This window comes from Sus scrofa, chromosome 13 (genome assembly GCF_054392235.1).
Source record: "Sus scrofa isolate SSC_HxYL_T2T_F1_AM1 chromosome 13, Sscrofa_HxYL_maternal_Yorkshire_Landrace_v2.0, whole genome shotgun sequence".
Taxonomy (NCBI): domain Eukaryota; kingdom Metazoa; phylum Chordata; class Mammalia; order Artiodactyla; family Suidae; genus Sus; species Sus scrofa.
Genome location: NC_139395.1, coordinates 162,211,599 through 162,234,641, shown reverse-complemented (window position 1 = coordinate 162,234,641; position 23,043 = coordinate 162,211,599). Strand labels below are relative to the sequence as shown.

Below are 23,043 nucleotides of genomic sequence, written 5' to 3'. Positions count from 1 at the left end.
GCAGGTGGCTGTGTTTGAATTTAAGGAAGAAAGAAAAGAAACCAAAAGCACAAGGCAAGGAGTACTTTTCCTCTGTTTAAAAAAATATATATATAAAGAGAAATTTATAGGAAGATGAAAGTGATTTATGACTTTTTTTCATTTTAATTCCTAAATAGTATTTACTTTGAAAATGCTTAACGATCTTACAGGAAACATATTTTTTATTTTTCCCACTCCAGTTTTTGTTGAGGAGATGGACAGGAGGGGTGATTTTTAGAAACAGCATACCCCTGTGAAAAGAGGTCTTTTCACTTGACCTCACTGTGGATACACCAGTTCGATATGCATTATGTACAAAATAACAGGACATAAAAGACTGGGAAAAGGTTAGTAACACTCCTAAAAGGAGAGCTAAAATTAAATTTTCTTGCAAGTTAGCAGGTAAGTTTTGAGACTGTGTATGAATCGTGTGACAACTACAGAACAGACAAATATGTTTATGTAAAATACTATGCATAGACTTAAGACTCTAAATAGAATTGGCAGACAAGGAAGTTAAAAAAATCAAGATATCTTAATATACTTTTACAAGCAGTTATTGAGTAACCGATTTAGCAGGAAGGACCCAAACGGTCCATTTCAGTTCCAAAGTTCAGTTAGAAAATGAAATATTCTGAAAGTTAGTGAAGATTTTATCGTCAAGTTTCATGGGCTTTCCACTCCATCCTATTATCCAGCTCCTCATGCTTCCCCTCTGGGTACAAGGATCAGGTAATTTTCACTTTTTCTCTCAAATTTGTTTGGCAAATAAATGCCAGGCTGCAGGTCTTTTTTTTAATATTATATTTGGGTTTGCTTGTTAATCAGGTAGCTATCCAAGTTGTCAGCAACTAGCAAATCATTTAAGTTGAGCATATTTAAATTAGTGATTTCATAAACAGAGAATGAAAGAAATTTAATGAGCTCTGTTTCTGAAGTGAGCCCAAGTATCTCTAACTAGAGAACCAGAAACCTGCTGAAAGCAAGTGAGCAAGTTTAGTTAGTTGTTAGTTTTGTGTTCCTTGCAGCCCTTTAGCTTTTGAATTTTGACTTATTTTGAGATTATTCTTGGTCATTAATAAGTTTTTCATTTTTGTTATCAAATCTGTTGGGGTTTTTTGTGGGGTTGATTATCAGTACAAACTGAGGTACACCTGAAACCCATTAAAGATTTAATAAATATTCAAGTCCTCTTATTTTTTAGTCATTTAAAAATAATTTGATTAAAGATATTCAACTCAGATCCATCTGAAATAGGTTGGTTCATGGTAAAGGCAATAACTGGTGTTCTACAGGGACAGCAGAGGAAAATATCATGATAACTTCTAGTTAAGGACTTTTCCCAGGGGGAAGTGTCATTTGAATTTAGCTTCATAAGTCATCAAATAACTGTTGATAAGTGTCCTGTTTAAGAAATCGTTGGCTAATCCAGCCAAACAAATGTTCTATAATATTTTGTTTTTAAAGCTGTACTTTATCTTTCACATTTAAACTTTGAATACATTTGAAATAGACTTTTGTCTTTGGTCTTAGATGAGAGTCCATATATAATTTTTCCAAAGAGTTATTCAATTTACACATTATCATTTATTGGAAAGATCATCTTTTTCCCATTCCTATGTAGTGTCTGTCCTATTTGTCATAAATATCCAATGACCACATATGTGTGGGTCTGTTTCTGACTCTATTTTATCATTTTAATCTATTTGCTTATCCTTGAATCCATATCACATCGCATTACTTTAGCTTTATGTCTGAATACTATGTCTTCAGTTTATTGCTTTGTTTTTTTTTTGTTTTTTTTTTTTTTTAGAATCAGATTTTCAATTTCAGGAATTAAAACTTTTTTGAAAAACTGCTTTAATTTTTTTTCTTTTAATGGCCACACCTATGGCATCTGGAAGTTCCGAAGCTAAGGGTCAAACTGGAGCCGCAGGTGCAGGCCTATGCTATAGCCACAGCAACACCAGATTCAAGCTGCGTCTGTGACCTACGTTGCAGCTTACAACAACACCAGATCCTTAACCCACTGAGCGAGGCCAGAGCTCGAACCCACATCCTCACAGAGACAATATTGGGTCCTTAACCAACTAAATTGCAATAAGAACTCCAAAACTGCTTGAATTTTTATTAGATTTGTATTAAATCTAAAAGCAGTTTGGAGGAGTTCCCATTGTGGTGCAGGGGAAATGAATCTGACTAGGAACCATGAGGTTCGATCCCTGACCTTGCTCAGGGGTTAAGGATCTGGCCTTGTCGTGAGCTGTGGTGTAGGTCGCAGATGTGGCTTGGATCCTGCATTTCTGCATGGATGTGCTGTAAGTTGGGTTGGCAGCTGTAGGTCCGATTTGACCCCTAGCCTGGGAACCTCCATATGCCATGGGTGCAGCACTAAAAAGCAATAAATAAATAAATAAATAAATAAATATAGAAGTAGTTTGGAAAGGTTTTATATTTTTATGCTTTTTCTTACTTATGATCTAATGTATCTTTCCACTCATTTGTGGTGTTTTTTTAGATATGTTATATAGATTTTAGTGGAGAAGTTTTATGTATCTTTCAATTGAGTTATTTCTGTGAATTTTTTTTCTTTTTATTCAGAGATGGTATTGTAAATGCTGCTTTCAAGTTTTTATTTTCCATTTAATTACTGAAGATACATATATAGAACTATGATTGTTTCTTTAAAATGTTTTATTTTTTTAGAAGAATCTTGGGCTTACAGAAGAATTGAGAAGATAGTTCAGGGTTCCCAAATTCTTGTTATTCAGTTCGTCCTATTATTAACATTTTGCATTACTATGGTACGTTTGTAATAATTAGTAAATTAAATATGATATATTATTTATAACTAAAGTCCACAGTTTATTCAAATTTCCTTAGTTTTTAACCTAAAGTCTTCTTCTCTTTAAAGATCCCATCCAGGATACTGCACTGCATTTCTCTGTCATGTCTCCTTAGGCTCTTTTTGACTATGATAGTTTCTCAGGATTTCCTTGTTTCTGATAAACTCATCTTGAGAGGTACTGGTAAAGTATTTTGTAGAATTATCCTCTATTGAAATTTGTCTGATGTTTTTCTCTTGATTGGACTGTGGTTATGAATTTTGGTGAAGAAGACCACAGAGGTAAAAATGTCATTTTAATTACATAATGTTAAGTGTATACACTATCAATTCTTATGTGTACATAGGATACATTTATGATAAAATTAGATTTTCAGATTATAGCCTTCACTCCTTGGGATCCTCAGTCTCCTAAATTTTTTAAAATCATGCACATTAAAGTTTACTTTGTGGGAGTTCCCAGTGGCGCAGTGGTTAACAAATCCAACTAGGAGCCATGAGGTTGCCGGTTCGCTCCCTGCCCTTGCTCAGTGGGTTAAGGATCTGGCGTTGTTGTGAGCTGTGGTGAAGGTTGCAGATGCGGCTCTGATCCCTCGTTGCTGAGGCGGCTCTGGCGTAGGCCAGTGGCTACAGTTCTGATTAGACCCCTAGCCTGGGAACCTCCATATGCCATGGGAGTGGCCCCAGAAAAGGCAAAAAGACAAAAAAAAAAAAAAAGGCAAAAAGAGTTTGCTTTATGTGCTATAAATCTTGACAAATGCGTGTCATTTGTGGACCACTATGGTATCACACACAATAGAGCCCTAAAACTCCCTTGTTCCTCACCCATTCAACCCTCCCCACTGAACACCCCCCGCCCCGGCCACCACTGCTATTTTGCTATTTCTATAGTTTTACCTTTTCGAGAAAGGCATATAATTGGAATCATATAGTATGTATCTCTTTTTTTTTTTATACTGGCTACTTTCACTTGGCAATATGCATTTTAAGGTTTATTCATGTCTTTTGTGGTTTGGTAGCTCATTTCTTTTTATGGCTGAAAAACATCCTGTTGTATAAATGTATAGTTTGTTTACTCATTCACCTGTTGAAGGCGTGTTGGTTGCTTTCAGTTTTTGGTGATTATGAGTAAAGCTGCTATAAACATGTCCATGCAGATTTTTATGTGGATATAAGTTTTATAATAAGTTGAGTAAAAACATAGGTCTATAATTGCTGAATCATATGGTAGGATATTTTTATAAGAAACTGTCAAACTATCATCCAAAGTAGCTCTACCATTTTATTTTTCATTCCTATTAGCAGTGAATGAAAGTTCTTCTTTTTGGCCGTGTTCTCATCAGCACTTGGGGTTGTAATTTTTTTAACCATTCCAATAAACATGTAATAGGATCTCATTATTGTTTTAATTTGCAATTTCCAGATGACAAAAAGATTTTGTGCATTTTTTAATGTACTTGTTTGCCATTTGTATATCTTCTTTGGAAAGGTGTCTGCTCAGATTTTTGCCTAATTTTTAATTAAGTTGTTTTCTTATTTTTTTGCATATTTTGCATAACAAGTCTGCTATGGTCTAAATGTTCATGCAACCCCCACCCCCATTCATATACTGAAATCCTAATCCCCAAAGGTAATGGTTTTATAGGTGGGACCTTTGGGAGGTGTTTAAGTCATGAGGGTGGAGCTCTAATGAGTGGGATTAGTGCTCTTATAGAAGATCCACAGAACTTTTTTAGTCCCTGCCACCATGTGAGGATACAGTGGGAAGTCTAGAAATTGTAAGAGAGAACTTGCCCAACCATACTGGCACCCTAACCTTAGACTTCCAACTTCAAGAACTGCGATAAATCAATTTCTGTTGTTTATAAGCCACCCAGTCTGATATTTTGTTATAGCAGTGTGAAAGGCCTAAGACAAAGTCCTATATCACATGTATTTTTGCAAATACTTTCTTCCAATCTGTGGCTTATATTTATATTCTCATAACCTTGTCTTTCCCTAAACAAAATTTTAATGAAGTCCAACTCGTGAATTTTTTTTCATTCATGAATCATACTTTTGGTTTTGTATTTCATAATATCACCAAACCCAAGGTTACCTAGATTTCCTTCTATGTTTTCTTCTTATATGTATATAAGAAGATAGGAGAGTTTAGTTTCTAATGGGGGAAGAGAGGCAAATAGAAAGATAATTATAAAATAAAGAGATCAGTGCTATGATAGGAGTAAGTCTAGGTTCATATGAAAGTACATTTTTCTCAATTCATACTGGGTTTTATTTTCAGGTAATCTACATAGGATAAAACACAATAATAATGAGACAGCTGTATTGGGAGAAAATGTGACAATTTTCTGCAATTTAACAACTCCAGCAGATGTTATGCAAATTACCTGGCAGAAGATCCAAGATTCTTTGCCGCAAAATATTGGCACATATAGCAGTAAATATGGAGAAAAGATTCTTCCCCCATATACAGATCGGCTGCACTGTGAGGCCATTGAACCCAATTCCTCCTTCATTACTATCCGTGAAGTGACATTTGAAGATGAAGCCTGCTACAAATGTCTATTCAATGTATTCCCACATGGAAGCCACGGAGGACAAATCTGCCTTAACATTATAAGTATATAAATGTTTTATGTGGAGTCAAAATCATGGGGTTGTGGTCTTTGTATAAGATCCAGAGAAAAATTTTAGAGAAGGAAAGACTGTAATAGAGGTCATTCAGGCCAAGTCTTTTATTATACAGGAGAGAAAAACAGAAGACAATGATGGTTACATGATTTGCCCATTTTTACACAGTGCAAGACCAGGCATGGCATGTAGGTCTTTTGCCCTTTCATCTACCTTTTTTTCTTTTTTCTTTTTTTTTTTTTTTTTTTGTACTACACTGCACTGGCTTTAATCCATTGGATAAATCTCATGAGTGGCATCAGGATGTTCATTGGGAAAGGGAGGAGAAGAAAAAGAAACAGTGGAGAAGGAGAAAGAGAGGAAAAGAGGATGCTAAGAGAATAAGGATTTCCCAATCTTCAAATTAACAAAACAATGAAGGGCTGGTGATGTTATCATAGTGGTCCCTCATTGTGTTTCTATAAACTTCAAGTATTAGGAGCTTATATACTATGATTTTAAGGTTGAGATACCAACTGTTCCTCTCAAATTGGAGGATAGTGGGTATAGAAGATGGAAATGGAAAGTTTTTTAATATGCAAGGAGAGATATTTGAGATGGACATGTTTTCAACATTCTAGTTTTATATAAAAACCTTGGGCAGTCCAGCTTTAACACCGTAGAAATCTAGGGTGACATTTTTATAGTTAATTTTGTTTCTCTTTTTTTGCCTCAGCTGTATCTGAATTAAGAACTGAACTGCAGTCCAATCTTGACTCTGAAGATTTTCTTAGATTTACTTACTCAGCTGTGGGAAAACCTGCTCCTCAAATATCTCTGTTCCCATTACAAATCTTGATGAATCCACCAGAGGAATCCCTTGCTCTGAACCCCAATGGCACAGTTACTATCACTAAAATGTACAACGTCTCCTTGGAGACTGTGAGGTCCTTAGGAATCCAACACCTGATTGTGCACATGGATCATCCTCTAAGGAATGAAGAGAAGATCATTCCTCTGTCAGTCAAACAAGAATGTAAGTAGACGTAACAGTCAACAAGGGTGGATATCTATCTTTAACATTCACTCCCGTAGTCACCTATCTTTAAAAATGTAAATCAAGGTAATACACGTGGTTAAAAGAATCACATATCCCAGCCCTGCTTCCAGGCGTAACTGTTCTTACATGGCAAAATTTTAGTTGATCTCCCTTACGTGCTTCCACTGAATTTCTGCCACAGTCAATGTTAAGGCTCCTTCAACTTTTGCCCCTCTCAATATAATTCCTTTCTTCTCAAAATAGTTCTTTTGCTGCTTAACTCTGAAACCTTCAACAGCAAGGTTAAACCTGTTTTTTGTTTCATTCACCATAGAAAGTCTTTCTTGCCTGTTACACAACTTTAGTTTAATCATCCTTCTGACCTCAGAAATTCTAGAGTACTTCTCCATTGCTTTGACCAGCAAAGCAATTATTACTATTATTATTATTACTATTACTATTGATGAGAAGTCAAAGGTCAATCTGATACTTGTAAGAGTAAGTATCACTGTATCCTATTAGTAACATAGTGTCTTCTCTTTATTCTTAGAGTTTCAAAACTTCTTAGTGCTGTTTTTATTGTCTTTTTAAAAATATTCTAACATGATGGACATTTGAGGAGCTCATTCAATTTGGAGACTCAAATCCTTCAACTCTATTTTCTCATTTCTTTGAGACTTTACCTTGTCGATCTAATAGTCTCTTTTGATAAATCTCAATTACATAAGCATTAAAATACTTAGCGTTTTCTTTAGGCTATCTGTAAGAGTTTCTAAAATTTGTCTTCAAACGCTTTCATTAGATTTTTTCTTCTTTTGACAATCAGAGTTATAATTTTGAACTGCTTTTTCAATTTAAAATTAATTTTACAAATTAAAATTGCTTTAATTCTGGAATTCCCATTGTGGTGCAGTAGAAGTGTATCCAACTAGTATCCATGAGGATGTGGATTTGATCCCTGGCCTCGCACAGTGGGTCGGGGAACCTGCATTGCTGTGAGCTGTGGTAGGTAACAGACTCGGCTCGGATCCTGTGTTGCTGTAGCTGTGGTGTAGGCCGGCAGCTGTAGCTCTGATTTGACCCCTAGCCTGGGAACTTCCGTATGCTATGGGTGTGGCCCTAAAAAGCAAATAAAATAAAGTAAAATTGCTTTAATTCAGACCTTTCTCTTCCTATTTTAAGGAAATAATATCTTCTCAAATCTAGAATAATAATTTAGAGGTGCCATAAATCTTTAACTCCAACAATTCCCCCACTTGCCTCTACCACCATTATTTTAATTTCATGTTTCTTTTTTTTGGCTACCTGATGGCATATGGAGTTCCAAGTCAGGGACCAGATCTGAGCTGCTGTTGCTGTGGCATCATCGGATCCCTAACCCTCTGTCAGGCCAGGGATTGAACTTGAGTCCCAGAACCACACATGCCTCTGATCCCATGGCATTACAGTGGGAACTCCAAATTTATGTTTCTTTTAGGATGATAATAAATATTATCTGTCTTCAATTTGAATATATATTAATATATTCTTTTATGAAAAGGAATATGGCAAATAATTTTATAGTATCAATTTGAATGTCAACAAAGCAATGGTAAATCACAACAACATGGCAGATTAAAGGTACCAAAATTGTGGTACCATGTATAAAAAGAAGTATAATCCCAAAGAACATGTTTCTGGTTTTTGTTTTTCAGGTACTGCTGGTTTTTCTTATAATTGGCTGCCTAAAGTTGGTGCATTCATCACTGTTCTATGTAGTTCATTTATCATCATCTGTATTATTCAGAGAAAGAAAAAGTAAGTTGTATTGCTCCTTGTTTCGATAGGGAAGGTAGATAAAATAGGACTTGTTTTCAATTTAAAAAGAAAAGACAATTCCAACAGCTCTGGAAAAATTCATCACGGAAAAATTTTTTCCATATCCTTGGCAATTTTTGCAGTCAGGGATTTATCCTTATTAAAATGATACCCTACTTGGATTGTTATAAAGGTAGGCTGTTAATAATCATTTATGCTTACAAAAATTGAGTTTAAGATTTTTTTCTTGAGAGCAGATTTTACAGGAGAGAACACATGGACTTCAGGCAGCTGGTGGGCAGAAGACCACTAGGTGGTGAAAAAAAGGCTGAGATTGGAAACCTGAGATAAATCTACTCAACAAAGCCATAGTAAGATGGCAGCAATCTTACCTTATAGGACTAATATAATAAAATATAGATTCAGTTATCCATATATTGCTGTGTATTGTTCTTAATGTGGGAGACAGAGTCACAACTAAAACCAACAAGTTCTTTGCCTTCAGAAGCTTATGTCTCAGTAGGGAGAGGCAGTCAAGGAAAGACACAAAGAAATGAGAAAATATCAGGTACTGATAAGTATTATTTAGAAAATAAAGTAGGGTGATATATTTGAAAGAGATTATGTGTTAATTTATGTTGAGTGGTCTTTTTGAGGAGGTGATATTTAAACTGAGAACTGGGTTAAAAAAAAAAAAAAAAAAAAACTTGCGGAGTTCCTGTCATGGCTCAGCAGTTAACCAACTCGACTAGGAGCCATGAGGTTGTGGGTTCAATCCCTGGCCTCGATCAGTGGGTTAAAGATCCAGCATTGCTGTGAGCTGTGGAGTAGGTCGCAGATGAGGCTCGCATCCCACATTGCTGTGTCTCTGATGTAGGCTGGCAGCCACAGCTCCAGTTAGACCCCTAGCCTGGGAATCTCCATATGCCACAGGTGTGGCCTTAGAAAAGACAAAAAAAAAAAAAAAAAAAAAAAGTTGTGAGTAAAATTCTGGGCAAAAAGTGTTCTAGAACAAAAAAAAGAGTTAGTATAGTCCCCAAGTGGGAATGAGCTTGGAGTGTCCCAAGGAAAATGAGAAGGTCAGTGTGACTACAACAATTGTTTAGAAATAGAAATGGGGGCCTGAACAGGTAAGACCCACAGGCCTGGAAAGACATTTGGGTTTTTAACTGTCTGCAATATCAATCCATTGAAGTACTTAAAACAAGAGAGTGCAAGAATCCAAATTTATGAATCTGGAATTTACAGAGTAGATAAGGACTAGAGGTATAAATTTGGCTGTATAGTGAGCATGTTCCCCAAGAAGACAAACCATATCAAAATGTTATTAAAAATAAATGATCAGGAGTTCTCTTGTGACTCAGCAGATTAAGGATCGGGTGCTGTGACTGCAGTGGCTTGGTGCTGATTCAACCCCTGACCTGGGTACTTCTACATACTGTGGGTACAGCAAAAAAAAAAAAAAAAAAAAAAAAAAAAAAAAAAAAAAAAATCAATGATCAAAAATATTATTGAGGAAGTTCCTGTTGTGGCTCAGCAGTAATGAACCTGACTAGTATCCATGAGGATGGGGGTCTGATCCCTAGCCTTGCTCAGTGGGTTAAGGATTGCAGTGACCTGTGGTATAGGTCACAGACAAGACTCAGATCCAGTGTTGCTGTTGGCTATGGCATAGGCCAGCAGCTACAGCTCCATCGGACCCCTAGCCTGGGAACTTCCATATGTGCTGGTATGGTCCTAAAAAAAATACAAAAAAAATTATTGAAAGGATATTTTGATCTGTCAAAAGAGTCTGAATCTCCTAATTTTTTATTCATAGCATGCTCTTACAATGTACTGCCGTTAGGGGGAGAGTTTGGGTTATATTCATCTTATGGATAAAATCAGTCTTTGTATCTCTAGGTCTGAGAATGGGAGTGAAACCACATGTCAGCTGAAACAGCCTGACATGGGCGCACTAATGGACCACACACCCTAATGGACACAGGTAACTGGAAGATGTATGATTTTGTCATTGTGTATACTTCTATATGAAACCATCCATTTAAAGGCAGCAGTTATTATTTTAAAAATTCTATTTTAAAAATAAATAAAAAAGATTTATTTATATATCCAGTTTCATGAATCAGTGGGGTCTTATTAATGTCTTCATCCACCTAAATTCACAAAAATATAATCATTTTTATTAGCTTCATATTTTTCTATTTTCTGTTTAGATCCTTAAACCTTTATACATAAGGTAGATGATACCATAGTGTTGATTTCATCATATAATGATCTGGATTTCCTAAGGTCAACTACTATACCATCTTTCCTTTCCTTACTGATGAGATTTATTTCTAGCTCTCTCAGGTAGAACTTTTGTTCCACAGTTTAATGTTTTTTCATGAATATATATAGTTATATTGCTATCATCTTTTGTTATTTGTTAACACATGGTAAGAAGAGATTTCCCTTTTTTCTTTTTTAACTGGATATTTCAATTCAGGAATACACAAACATACACATATATCATGAAATAAGTTTATTATTAAGTTCTTAAAAAATAAAGCTGGAATTGTGGTTGGTCCTACATTGAATTTGTAAATTAATTTAAATTTGGAAGTATTGCTATCTTTACAGTGTAATTTGCTCTACTCATGAATATGTTATCCTTTTATTCAAGTCTTTCTGAATGTCTTTTGGGAAAGCTTTAAAATGTTCTCTCTGTTGGTTTGGTGAAATTTTTGCTAAGTTATTTCCTTGATACTTTTATTTTGCTTGTTATATTGAATGATACCTTATTTTTTAAATGAAATTGTATAGCTGTTTATTACTGGCTTAGGCACAGTTATGGATTTTGCAAGTTAACTTGTAGCCGGAAACCTTGCTAAACTCTTTATTAATTCAAAGTTTTTGTGTTGTTCTAAAGATTTTTCCATTGTAGGTAATGACATTATTTGCTTTAAAACATTTCTGAATTTACTAATCATGTCTAAAATTTCTCCAAGTATGATATTTGCTGTAGTGTTTGGCCGTTAAGCATATTATCAAGTTTAGGAGATGTTTCATTATTTCCACTTTCTGTGGTTTTATCATATAAGAAGTAATTTTTTGTACCTGCTGAGATAGTGACATGAACTTTCTAAAGCAGTTCATTATATGATAAATTACTTTTACAGACTTTTCTAATACTCAGCCCTTCTGGGAGTTTTTTCTCCTTCTTTCCTTCCCTTCCCTTCCTTTCCTTCTTTCCTTCTTTTTTGGGCTGCACCTGTGACATATGGAAGTTCCCAGGCTAGGGGTCAAATCAGAGCTGCAGCTGCTGGCCTATGCCATAGCCATGGCAGCACCAGATCAGAGCCACCTCTATGATCTATGATGCAGCTTGCAGCAATGCTGGACCCTTAACCCACTGAGCAAAGCCAGGGATCAAACCTGCATACTCATGTATGGTATGGTTCTGGTTCTTAACCCACTAAGCCACAATGGGAACTCCTTTTGTTTGCTTTATAAGTAAAACAGCACTATATTTTTATTTTTTTGACTCCTCTTTCCTTGGCTTTTAAATAGAAGTTTCAAATTAAGATTTTGAAATTAACACTCAAAGAAAGAGCCTAGTCATATAGTATTTCTCCTTTTAGAAACATGTATACGATCAGAGATTTCTATTCTGTAACAACCATCTGGATCTATGGATTTTTTGGCAGGGGAATTCTTTGATTTCATTTGAGTTCCTTTCAAAATTATTGGCTTATTCAAACTTAAATTTTTTATGATTGTCATCATTTTATTTCTATTTCTTAACATTTTATTTTTCTGTAGTAAGAACACAACATGACATCTACCCTCTTAATGTTTTAAGTGTGCAATATAATATTGTTGATTAATGGTACAATGTTGTAGAGCTGATTTCTAGAACTAATTCATGTTGTTTAACTTATGCCCACTGGCTAGTAATTCTCCATTCTTTTCTGTCCCCAGCCCCTGGCAACTACCTTTTCACACTCTGATTATATGAATTTGACTGTTTTAGATACCTCACATAAGTGGAACAGCACAGGATCTGTCTTTTGTGACTGGCTTATTTTCCTTAGCATAGTGCCCATGAAGTTCATCTATGATGTCACATATTGCAGAATTTCCTTCTTTTTAAGGCTGAATAGTATTCCAGTATGTATATACATAATATTACATTATCCTTTCTTCTGCAGATGAATATTTAGGTTGTTTCTACACCTTGGCTAATGAATAGTGTTGCAGTGAACACAGAAGTATCTCTTTGAGATCCTAATTTCAATTCTTTTGGATAATTGCCCAAAAGTGAGACTGGGTCATATGTGGTTCTATTTTAAATTGTTTGAGAAACTTCCATAATGTTTTCTCCAGTGGCTGCACTGTTTTGCCTTCCTAACAATAGCAAGCAAATGTTCCAATTTCACTACATCCTCACCAACACTTATAGTCTTTGGATTTTTGATAATAGCCACCCTGATAGATGTCAGGTGATATCTCACAGTGGCATTGATTTGCATTTCTCTGATGACTAGTGATATTGACCATTTTCTCACATACCTGTTACAGTATCGTTTTTTTGGAGAAGTAGTCGTTCAAATTCTTAGCCTGTTTATTCATTGGATTATTAGGGGTTTTTTGGGTTTTTTTTTTTGTTTTTTTTGCTTCTTTGTGCGTGTTGTAGGAGCCATTTGTATGTTTTGGAGATTAACCTTACCAGTTATATGGTCTGCAAAAAGATATTTTCCAAGGTCATGTTATCATTTATTACTAGCATTATTAAATTAAAAACATGTCTGGAAACATGCCCTAAATAAAATGAAAACTAGTTTTAAAAACTCATTAGCCAGCTGATGTGACTATAATTGGAAGAAATAAGGATCAGGGGCTCAGAACAGTCTCACGTGCAAGCACTTTGGGGCTGAGGCAAGACTTCCAAGATTCAGGTGGAGGACAAACCCTGACACTGACCAAATGTCATTGCCTATCCTGGAGCTACTTGCCTGTATATCTGAGCAATTATTTCCTGTTCTATATCTGGAAAACACATGAATAAGTTATAGTTTTAAATGTCATCAATGACAATGACAAATAACATTTTCATGCTTGTGATGGATTTTATGACTCTTAAGGACTCCTGGAAGCATTTCTTACATTCTGTAGGTAGCCCTTTCACTCTGTTGATTGCTTTCTTTGCTTTATGGAGGCTTCTTAGATGGATATAGTTCCATGGATTTACTTTTGTGGCCTGTGTTTTTGGCATCACATCTATGGAATCATTGCCAAGACTCAATGTCATGAAATTTTTCCTCTATGTTTTCTTCTAGGAGTTGAACAGTTTCAAGTCTTACATATAAGTCTTTAATTCATTTTGAGTTGACTTTTCTCTATAGTGTAAATTAAGGGTCCAATTTCAATCTTTTGCACATGAAAATCATTTGTTCAAGATACAATCCTTTCCCTATCATATGTTCTTAGAACCCTTGTCAAAGATTGGTTGACTGTATACATGTGCATTTATTTCTGAGTTCTCTATTCTATTCCATTGATGTGTATATCTGTCTTTACCCCAGTTACATATTGTTTTGATTACTGTAATTTTGTACTATATTCTGAAATTAGGAAGTATTATGCTCCAGATTTCTTCTTCTTTTTTAAGATTGACTTTGGCTATTCATAGTGTTTTTGTCTTTCAAATGAATCATATAATTTCTTTTTATATTTATGTAAAAAAATACCATGGGAATTTTGGTAGGTATTACATTTAAAAAAGCTAATTCTATTCCTTAAGGAGCTATAAAAAGAAGAAAAAACTGAGCCCAAAGTTAACAGAATGAGGTTACAAGATTAAATTAAATAGAAAATAGAGTAACAGAAAAAAACAGCAAAACTAATTGTTGGCTTTTAAAAAGATAAACAAAATTGAAAAACAATTAGACTAGGAAAAAAAGAGAGAAGATAGATAAAATCAGAAATGAAAGAAGAGATATTAGGACCGGTGCATAGAAATAAAAAGGATCATGTGAAATACTACATGCCAAAAAACTGGAAACCTTGAAGAAATAGATAATTCCTAGAAGCATAAAAGTTATCAACAATAAATTATGAGGAAGTAGGAAGTTTGAACAGACCTATAATTAGTATGGTAATTGAATCAGTAACCAAAAACCTTCCAACAAAAAAAATCTGGGACCAGATGGCTTCACTATACAATTGTACCAAACATTTAAACAAGAATTAATGTCAATACTTCTCAAACTCTTTCAAGAAATTTAAAAAGAGGAAATAATTCTAAACTCATTAGACCAGATTTACGTTGATGCCAAAGCCAGACAAAGACACTACAAGATAAGAAAAACTACTGGATAATATCCTTAACAAATATATATATTGCAAAAATCCTCAACAAAATACCAATGAACTGAATTTAGCATCACATTTAAAGGCTCAAACAGGCTTAGACTTGGCCAAGATGGTAGTGGAGGAAGACCTCAAGCTCCTCCCAAGGGCACACCAAAATTAAGACAATCTAGAAGCAGCTATCAATGAGGATCACTAAAGACTAGTAGAAAAGATCTTCTACAACTAAAGATATAAAGGTGGACACCATAAAAATACAAAGGCTCTTAAAGACTACTACTAACAATTATATGCCAATAAAATGGACAATCTAAAAAAAAAAATTGACAAATTCCTAGAAATGTGCAATCTCCCAAGACTGAAACAAGAAGAAATAGAACCAGACAGCATCACAGGTAAATTCCACTAAACATTTACAGAAGAGTTAACATTTATCCTTCTCAAATTATTTCAAAAAATTACAGAGGAAGGAATGCTTCTGAATTCATTTATGAAGCCAGCTTCACCTGGATACCTAAATGGTACGAAATATCATATAAAAAGAAATTATAGACCTATATCACTGATGAACGTAGATGCAATTTACTCAACAACAAAATTTTTTTTGGTCTTTTTAGGGCCACACCCATGGCATATGGGGTCTCCAAGGCTAGGGTTTGATTCAGAGCTACAGCTGCTGGCCTATACCACAGCCACAGCAATGCAGGATCCAAGTGCATCTGTGAACTACACCACAGCTCATGGCGATGACGGATCCTTAACCCACTGAGCAAGGCCAGGGATCGAACTTCTTCCTCATGAGTGCTAGTCAGATTTGTTTCCACTGAGCCATGATGGGAACTTCTACTCAACAAAATATTAACAAACCAAATTCAACATTAAAAATATCATATGCTGTGATAAAGTGGGATTTATCCCAGAGATATAAAGATGGTACAATGTCTCCAAATCAATCAATGTGATACACTGCATTAACAAATCAAAGAATAAAAAACATACGATCTTCTCAATTGATGTAGAGAAAGCTTTTACAAAATTCAATATCCATTTATGATAAAAACTCAACAAAGTGGGCAAAGAGGGAACACACTTTTCATAAAGACCATACAACAAGCCCGCAGCTAACATCATCTTCAATGGTAAAAAGCTAAAAGCATTTCCTTTAAAATTAAGAACAAGACAAGAATGATCACTCTTTCCACTTCTCTTCAACACATTATTGGAAGTCCTAGCCACAGCAACCAAACAAGAAAAAGAAATAAAATGGATTCAAATTGGAAAGGAAGAAGTAAAACTGTCACTGTTTGCAGATGACATAATACTATATATAGAAAATGCTAAATATGACATCAACAAACTATTAAAACTCATCAGTGGATTCAGTAAAGTTTAAGGATACAAAATTAATATACAGAAATCTGTTGCATTTCTCTACATTGGTAATGAATTACTGAAAAGGGAAATTAAGGAAACAATTCTGTTTACAACTGCATCAAAAAGAATACCACACCTAGGAATAAATCTAACTAAGCAGGCAAAAAAAACTGTATTTGAAAAACTATAGGGGGCTGATAAAGAAATTCATGATGACACAAACATACGGAAAGAAGTACCATGTTCATGAATTGAAAGAATTCATATTGTTTAAATGATCATACTATGCAAGGCAATCTACAGATTCAATGCAAAGCCTATCAAAATACTAATGGCAGTTTTCAAAGAACTAAAACAAATAATGCTAAAATTTGTTTGGAAACATGAGAACCCCAAATAGTTACTTTTTATGAAACAATAGAAAAAAGCTGGAGGTATCACACTCCTTTATTTCAAACTGTACTATGAAGCTATAGTCATGAATGCAATGTGGTACAAGCACATAAACAAACACATAGATCAATGAAGCAGAATCAGAACCCAGAAATGAGCCTACATTTGTATGGTTAGTTAATCCATGACACAAGAGGCAAGAATATAAATAGGGAAAAAAGGGCCTCTTTAATAAATTGTGTTGGGAAAACTGGATAGCTATGTTCAAAAGAATCAAAGTAGACTACTTTCACACACCATATACAAAAATAAACTAAAAAAAATGGATTAAAGATATAAATGTAAAACTCAAAATCATAAAACTTTCTATAAGAAAACATAGGAAGTTGGCTCTTTGATATCAGTTTTAGCAAATTTTTTTTTGGATCTGTCACTTCAGGCAAGAGAAACAAAACAAAAATAAATAAATAAATGGAACTACATCAAACTAAAAAGCTAAAAAGCTTTTGCACAGTGAAGGAAACTATCAAAATGAAAAGGACATCTACATTTGCGGAGAAGATATTTTCAAGCGATAAATCTGATAAGGTGTTGATATCCAAAATAGACAAAGAATTAATATAACTCACCATCAAAATAAATAAATTAATAAACAACCATATTTAAAAATGGGCATAGGACCTGAAATAGATACTTTTCCAAATAAGGACATACAGATGGCCAACAGGCACATGACATCAAGCTCAACATCGCTAATCATTAAGGAAATGTAACTCAAGACCACAGTGAAATATCAACTCGCACCTGTTAGAATGACTATTATCAAAAAGATAATAAATGTTGGCAAGGATGTAGAGAAAAAAAGCACCTTTGTGGAAATGTAAGTTCATATAGCCGTTATGAAAAATAGTATATAAGTTCCTCAAAAAATTAAAAATAAGACTACCATATGAACAATAAATTCTACTCCTGAGTATTTATCCAAAGAAGATTAAAACACTAATTTGAAAATATGAATACACCCATATGTTCATTAAAGCATTATTTACAATAGTCAAGATATGGAAGCAACCTAAGGTCCCATTGATAGACGAATGAATAAAGAAGAATTTGTATATGTATGTATATATATATATATATACACACACACACAATGAAATACTACTCAGCCATAAAACAGTGAAATCTCGCTATTTGTGACAATATGGATGGGCTTAGATGGTATTATGCTAAGTGAAATAAGTCAGACAGAGAAAAACCATTTGACTTCACTTATATGTAGAATCTGAAAAAAAAAAAAGAACAAACAAAACTTAAGAACATAATGAAGAAACAGTCACAGATGCAGAGAACAAACAAATGGTTGCCTGAGGGGATAGTGTAGGTGGATGAGAGCAATACCTGAGTGATATTAGGAAATACAAACTTCTAGTTACACAATAAAGACTCATAGGGTATGAAAGGTATAGTGAGGGGAATATGGTCAATAATTATGTAATATCTTTGTATGGTCTAGATGGTAACAAGACATAATGTGGTAGTCATTTTGTAATGAATGAACAAATCACCTTGTTGTGCACTAGGAACTGTTGTGGGTCTATTAGACACCAAAAATAAGCAAACAAACAAGCTTATAGACAAAGAGATCAGATCTGTGGTTACCACAGGTAGGGAGGTGGAGGGAGGGGAATTGGATAAAGCTGGTCAAAAGGTATGAATTTCCAGTTATAAGATAAACAAATACTAGCGAAGTAATACTCAATGTGATAAATATAAGTACCATTGCTCTATGTTACATACAATAGTCATTCAGAGAGTAAATACTGCGTTCTCATCACAAGGAAAAAATTTTTTTCCTTTTTATTTTATTGTTATCTATATGAGATGATGGATCTTTACTAATTTATTGTAGTAATTATTTCATGATGCATGTAAGTCAAATCATTATTCTGTACATCATAAACGTATACATGTTGTATGTCTATTATATCTCAAGAAAATATGTAGAAATAAATATATAAATGAATAAACTAAACAAAAATAAATAGGTAAATTGATCATGTACTATGACCATGTGGGATCTATCCTTGGGATGCTAGGAAGGTTTGATATCTGAAAATTAATTAATGTGATACTTTATGTTAACAGAATAAAGAATAAAAATCATATGATCATCTCAAAACATTGTAAAAAAATGATTTGACAAAATTGAATACACCTTCATGATAAAAACTCTGAACAAACCATGAATAGAAAGAAAGTATCTCAACATAATAAAAGCCATATATGAAAAGCCCATAGCTAATATCACACTCAACAATGAAAAACTAAAAGGTTTATCTTTACCTCTAAGATCAGGAATAAGGCAAGGATGCCCTTGTTGCCACTTGTATAATATTGGAAGTCCTACCTAGAGCAATTAGGCAAGAACAAGAAATATAAGGCATAGAAATCAGTGAGGAAGAAGTAAAATTGTCTCTGCAGATGACATGATCTTATATTGAAAACCCTAAAGACTTCAAAAAAAAAAAAAAAACCCGTTAAAACAAATTCAGTAAAGTTACAGGATATGAAATTAACATACAAAAATTAGTTGTGTTTCTTTACACCAACAACAATTTCCTTATATGAAAAGGAAATTAGGAAAAATAATTTATAATGGCATCAAAAGGAATAAAATTCTTAGAAATATATGTAAGGAGGTTAATAATTGTAAAGATTATCATATTAAGTGAAGTAAGTCAGACAGAAAAGCCAAATATCATATGATATCACTAATGTCTTATGGAATCTAAAAAAAAAATGATGCAAATGAACTTATTTACAAAACAGAATATAGACATAGAAAATAAACTTGTGGTTACCAAAGAGGATAGTGGAGTGGAGGGGCGAGAGATAAATTAGGAGTTTGGAATTAACTTATACATACTACTAAAATAAATAGATCAATAACAAGGACCTACTGTAAGACACAGGGAACTATATTCAATATCTTGTAATAACCTATAATGGAGAAGAATCTGAAGAAGAATGTATATAGAATATATTAAAATATATATTATATATAACTGAATCACTTTGCTGTAAACCTTGTTAGTATGAAATTAACACAGGAGTTCCCATGTGGCTCAGCAGTTAACAAACCTGACTAGCATCCATGAAATTAACACAACATTATAAATCAACTATACCTTAATTTTTAAAAAAGATTAAGAAAAGGAATTGTAAAGTGAAAACTACAAAACATGACTGAAATAAATTAAAGAAGATAAAACAAATGGAACAGCATTCCATGTTCATGAATTGGAAGATTTTATATTGTTAAAACACCAATTTTAAAATTCTTATGAGCAATCTGTAACTTTCAGAATTTTTTGCATCTTACAAAAGTTTTCAAATTGATACGATTGTTTATAATATCTTGTTATTTTCTATTTATTTTATCAGTATTATTTCTAACCTTTTATTCTATATTGTTTCTTTTTATTTTCTATTTTTCTTTGTAAATTTTAGCATAGATTTGTTCAATAAATCTCTAGAAAAAGATCCTTTTATATTTATTCAATTTTTTCCTTTTTATTGATTTTTGCCTGTAATTTTATTATGTCCTTCTTATTTCACTGAGTTCACTATTTGCTTCTTTTGTCCAGCATTAGCATCTGATGTATCTACTTAAAGTGATAAATTAGCTCTGAGTGCTCCTTTAAATTTGTCCAAGAATTTTAAATGTTATTTTCCCCTTTTTTGCAAAATATTAAATTGTATAAGTACATTTCTTCTTGTCCAAATAAACTTTTTTTTCAGCTGCACCCATGGTGCATGGAAGTTCCAGGTCAGGGATCAAACCCATGCCGCCACAGAGACAATACCAGATCATTAACCCACTGTGCCACAGCAGGAACTTCTCCAAAGAATTTTTATTAGCAGTGTTTATACTCCATGATGGTAAGGATTTTTTTCTCCCCACTTTTGATCATCCTTCCATATCCCAAGTGGCTATCTTTGGGGTTTTTAACTTATTCATACATGTCATAATTACTAATATAACAGGACTTTTTCCACTTTTTTACCTTCATATTTCATATTGGTAACATTTTTCCCTTTTCTCCTATGCTGTCTTTCATTAAGTTAAATGTTCTTTGGTTAGCTGGAGTCATATTTTACATTATTCTTCTGATATTTTCCCCTTACTAATAACCTAAATTTTTATGTCTATTTCTTAAACATATACATCTTGGCATGATTCTCACCTACTCTCATAATCTTACTACCCAGCCCCTTACCTAAAACCTTCCATGTAGTTTAGAATTGTTGAATTATTTTATTACAGAGATACAATTTGGGGGAATCTTGGCTTTTTTTAAGCAATTATAAATTTTGATATTATTTACCCTTTCTGTATCTCTTTCTATGGAGACTTCTCCTGGATGAATTTTTCTTTTTTTCTAGAATACTCTTTTTGAAACTATTTTTTTTTTTTTTCTTTTTTTGTCTTTCTGTCTTTTGTTGTTGTTGTTGCTATTTCTTGGGCCTCTCCCGCGGCATATGGAGGTTCCCAGGCTAGGGGTCGAATCGGAGCTGTAGCCACCGGCCTACACCAGAGCCACAGCAACGCGGGATCCGAGCCGCGTCTGCAACCTACACCACAGCTCACGGCAATGCCGGATCGTCAACCCACTGAGCAAGGGCAGGGACCGAACCCGCAACCTCATGGTTCCTAGTCGGATTCGTTAACCACTGCGCCACGATGGGAACTCCTGAAACTATTTTTAAGGAGAGTTTTGATGTAATAAATGTTCTGAGATTATGTGCTTAAGAAAATCTTTTTTAATCCTATCATTTTATAATATTTTGCTTATAAAATTTAAGACAGAATATTTCAGTAGATTTTAAAATTGGTGTCCAGCGAAATATTATCTAAAAACTTGGGGGAGAAAAAGAATAGAGAAAGATTAAAAATAAAGTGATAGGAAAAGATAAAACTGGGAAAAACCAAAAAATAATAATCTAACAGAATGGTGTACATATGTTTAGGAAAAGCAAGTAAAAGATTGTTTAGAAGTTCCCGTCGTGGCCCAGCGGGAACGAATCCAACTAGGAACCATGAGGTTGCGGCTTTGATCCCTGGCCTCACTCGGTGGGTTAAGGGTTAAGGATCCCGTGTGGCTGTGGCTGTGGCTTAGGCCAGCAGCTATAGCTCGGATTAGACCTCCTCATATGGGAACCTCCATATACCCATGGGTGCAGCCCTAAAAAGGAAAAAAAAAAAAAAAAGATTGTTTATAGTGCCAGTACAAAAAATAACCTCAAAATGGAAAACAAACAAATGTCTAGTAACGGTACAGTAAATAAATTGTAGCATTTAGAGTGGGATAGAATATAGCAGTGAGAATGAAAGAACTACAACCACATGCAACAACATGGATGAATTTTTAAATTCTATGGTTGAGTGAAAGAACCAAGACATAAATGAGGACATACCCTATGATATCATTAATATAAAGTTGACAAACAGGCAAGCCTAGTTGATAATATTAAAGGTAAGAGGGTGACTGGCCAGTGGTAGTGACAGGAAGGGTAGGCAAAGACAGCAGGACAGGCTCTGGAGAGATAAGAATGATCCGATTTTAATCTGCTTCTGGCAATGCAAGTATGTTTATGACAATTCATATTGCAGTACTTATGATCTATGCACTTTCCTCTATGAATAGTACATTTAATCAGAATATTTAAAGGGGTTTTATTTTTATATTTTATGGAATTTCCACAACATACAAAAATTCCGGGGCCAGGGATTGAATCCCGGCCATAGCTGCTTCAACAGCAGATCTTTAACCCACTGTGCCTGGGTTGGGGATGGAACCCTCACTGCCACAGAGACAACTGGATCCTTAACTTGCTATGCCACAGCAGGAACGCCTGAGGTATTTTTAAATATACCTTTGTAGCAATATTTATAAAAGACAAAGTAGAATTCAGAATTATTTTTCTTCAATATTTGAAAATGAACTCGTCTCCTTGCATCCGTCACTACCTTGTGACATTTAAAGTCACTTTGATTCTTTTTCCTTGATGTCTCTACTTGTCATTTTTGAAATTTTCTGAATTTTTCTTTGATTTCCTTAATCTGATCTTAATTTTACCATAATATGTCTATAAACTGACTTTCTCTTATGTATCCTGTTTGCCACTCCATGAATCTTTTCAATATGTGTCTGTTTTTCTAGGGGGAAAAAAAAATCAGTCATTATTTTATTTACAGACTTGGGACTTGCAACCCCACGGATCCCTGAGTAAAAGCTCAGTCCCAGCTCTTTATCAGAGAGGTGGTGGCAGGAAAACAGAAAAGGCTTTAGGAATTGAACACTTCATTGACCTGTTTGTGCTTTTTTGTTTGTTTTAAGATCCGAGGACTCTGGAACTTGTCAGAAAAAGAAGAATCCTCATCCTCAATGCAAATGGAAGAAAAAGATTTTTCTCTCACAGGAAAGAAAAAACCCAGTCACATCCTGAAAGGAGAGCTCATTCCAACATTGATGGTTTAAATATATACTTTGTTTCTGAATAAAAGTAAATATACATTTATTTTGTAAAGTGTCTATCAGTT

At 34.2% G+C, this 23,043-nt stretch overlaps 2 protein-coding genes across 1 annotated transcript; one reads left to right on the top strand and one right to left on the bottom strand.

The window, feature by feature from the left end:
- Positions 1–23,043, bottom strand: part of SLC9C1 (solute carrier family 9 member C1) — a 193,736-nt gene that overhangs the window by 103,448 nt on the left and 67,245 nt on the right.
- Positions 637–23,017, top strand: LOC100517427 (OX-2 membrane glycoprotein). Its single transcript, XM_003483321.5, has 6 exons — positions 637–753; positions 5,151–5,489; positions 6,216–6,515; positions 8,213–8,315; positions 10,218–10,302; positions 22,841–23,017. Exons 1-5 carry the CDS (start codon positions 690–692, stop codon positions 10,291–10,293), a joined length of 882 nt encoding a protein of 293 aa, XP_003483369.1. The 5' UTR covers positions 637–689; the 3' UTR covers positions 10,294–10,302; positions 22,841–23,017.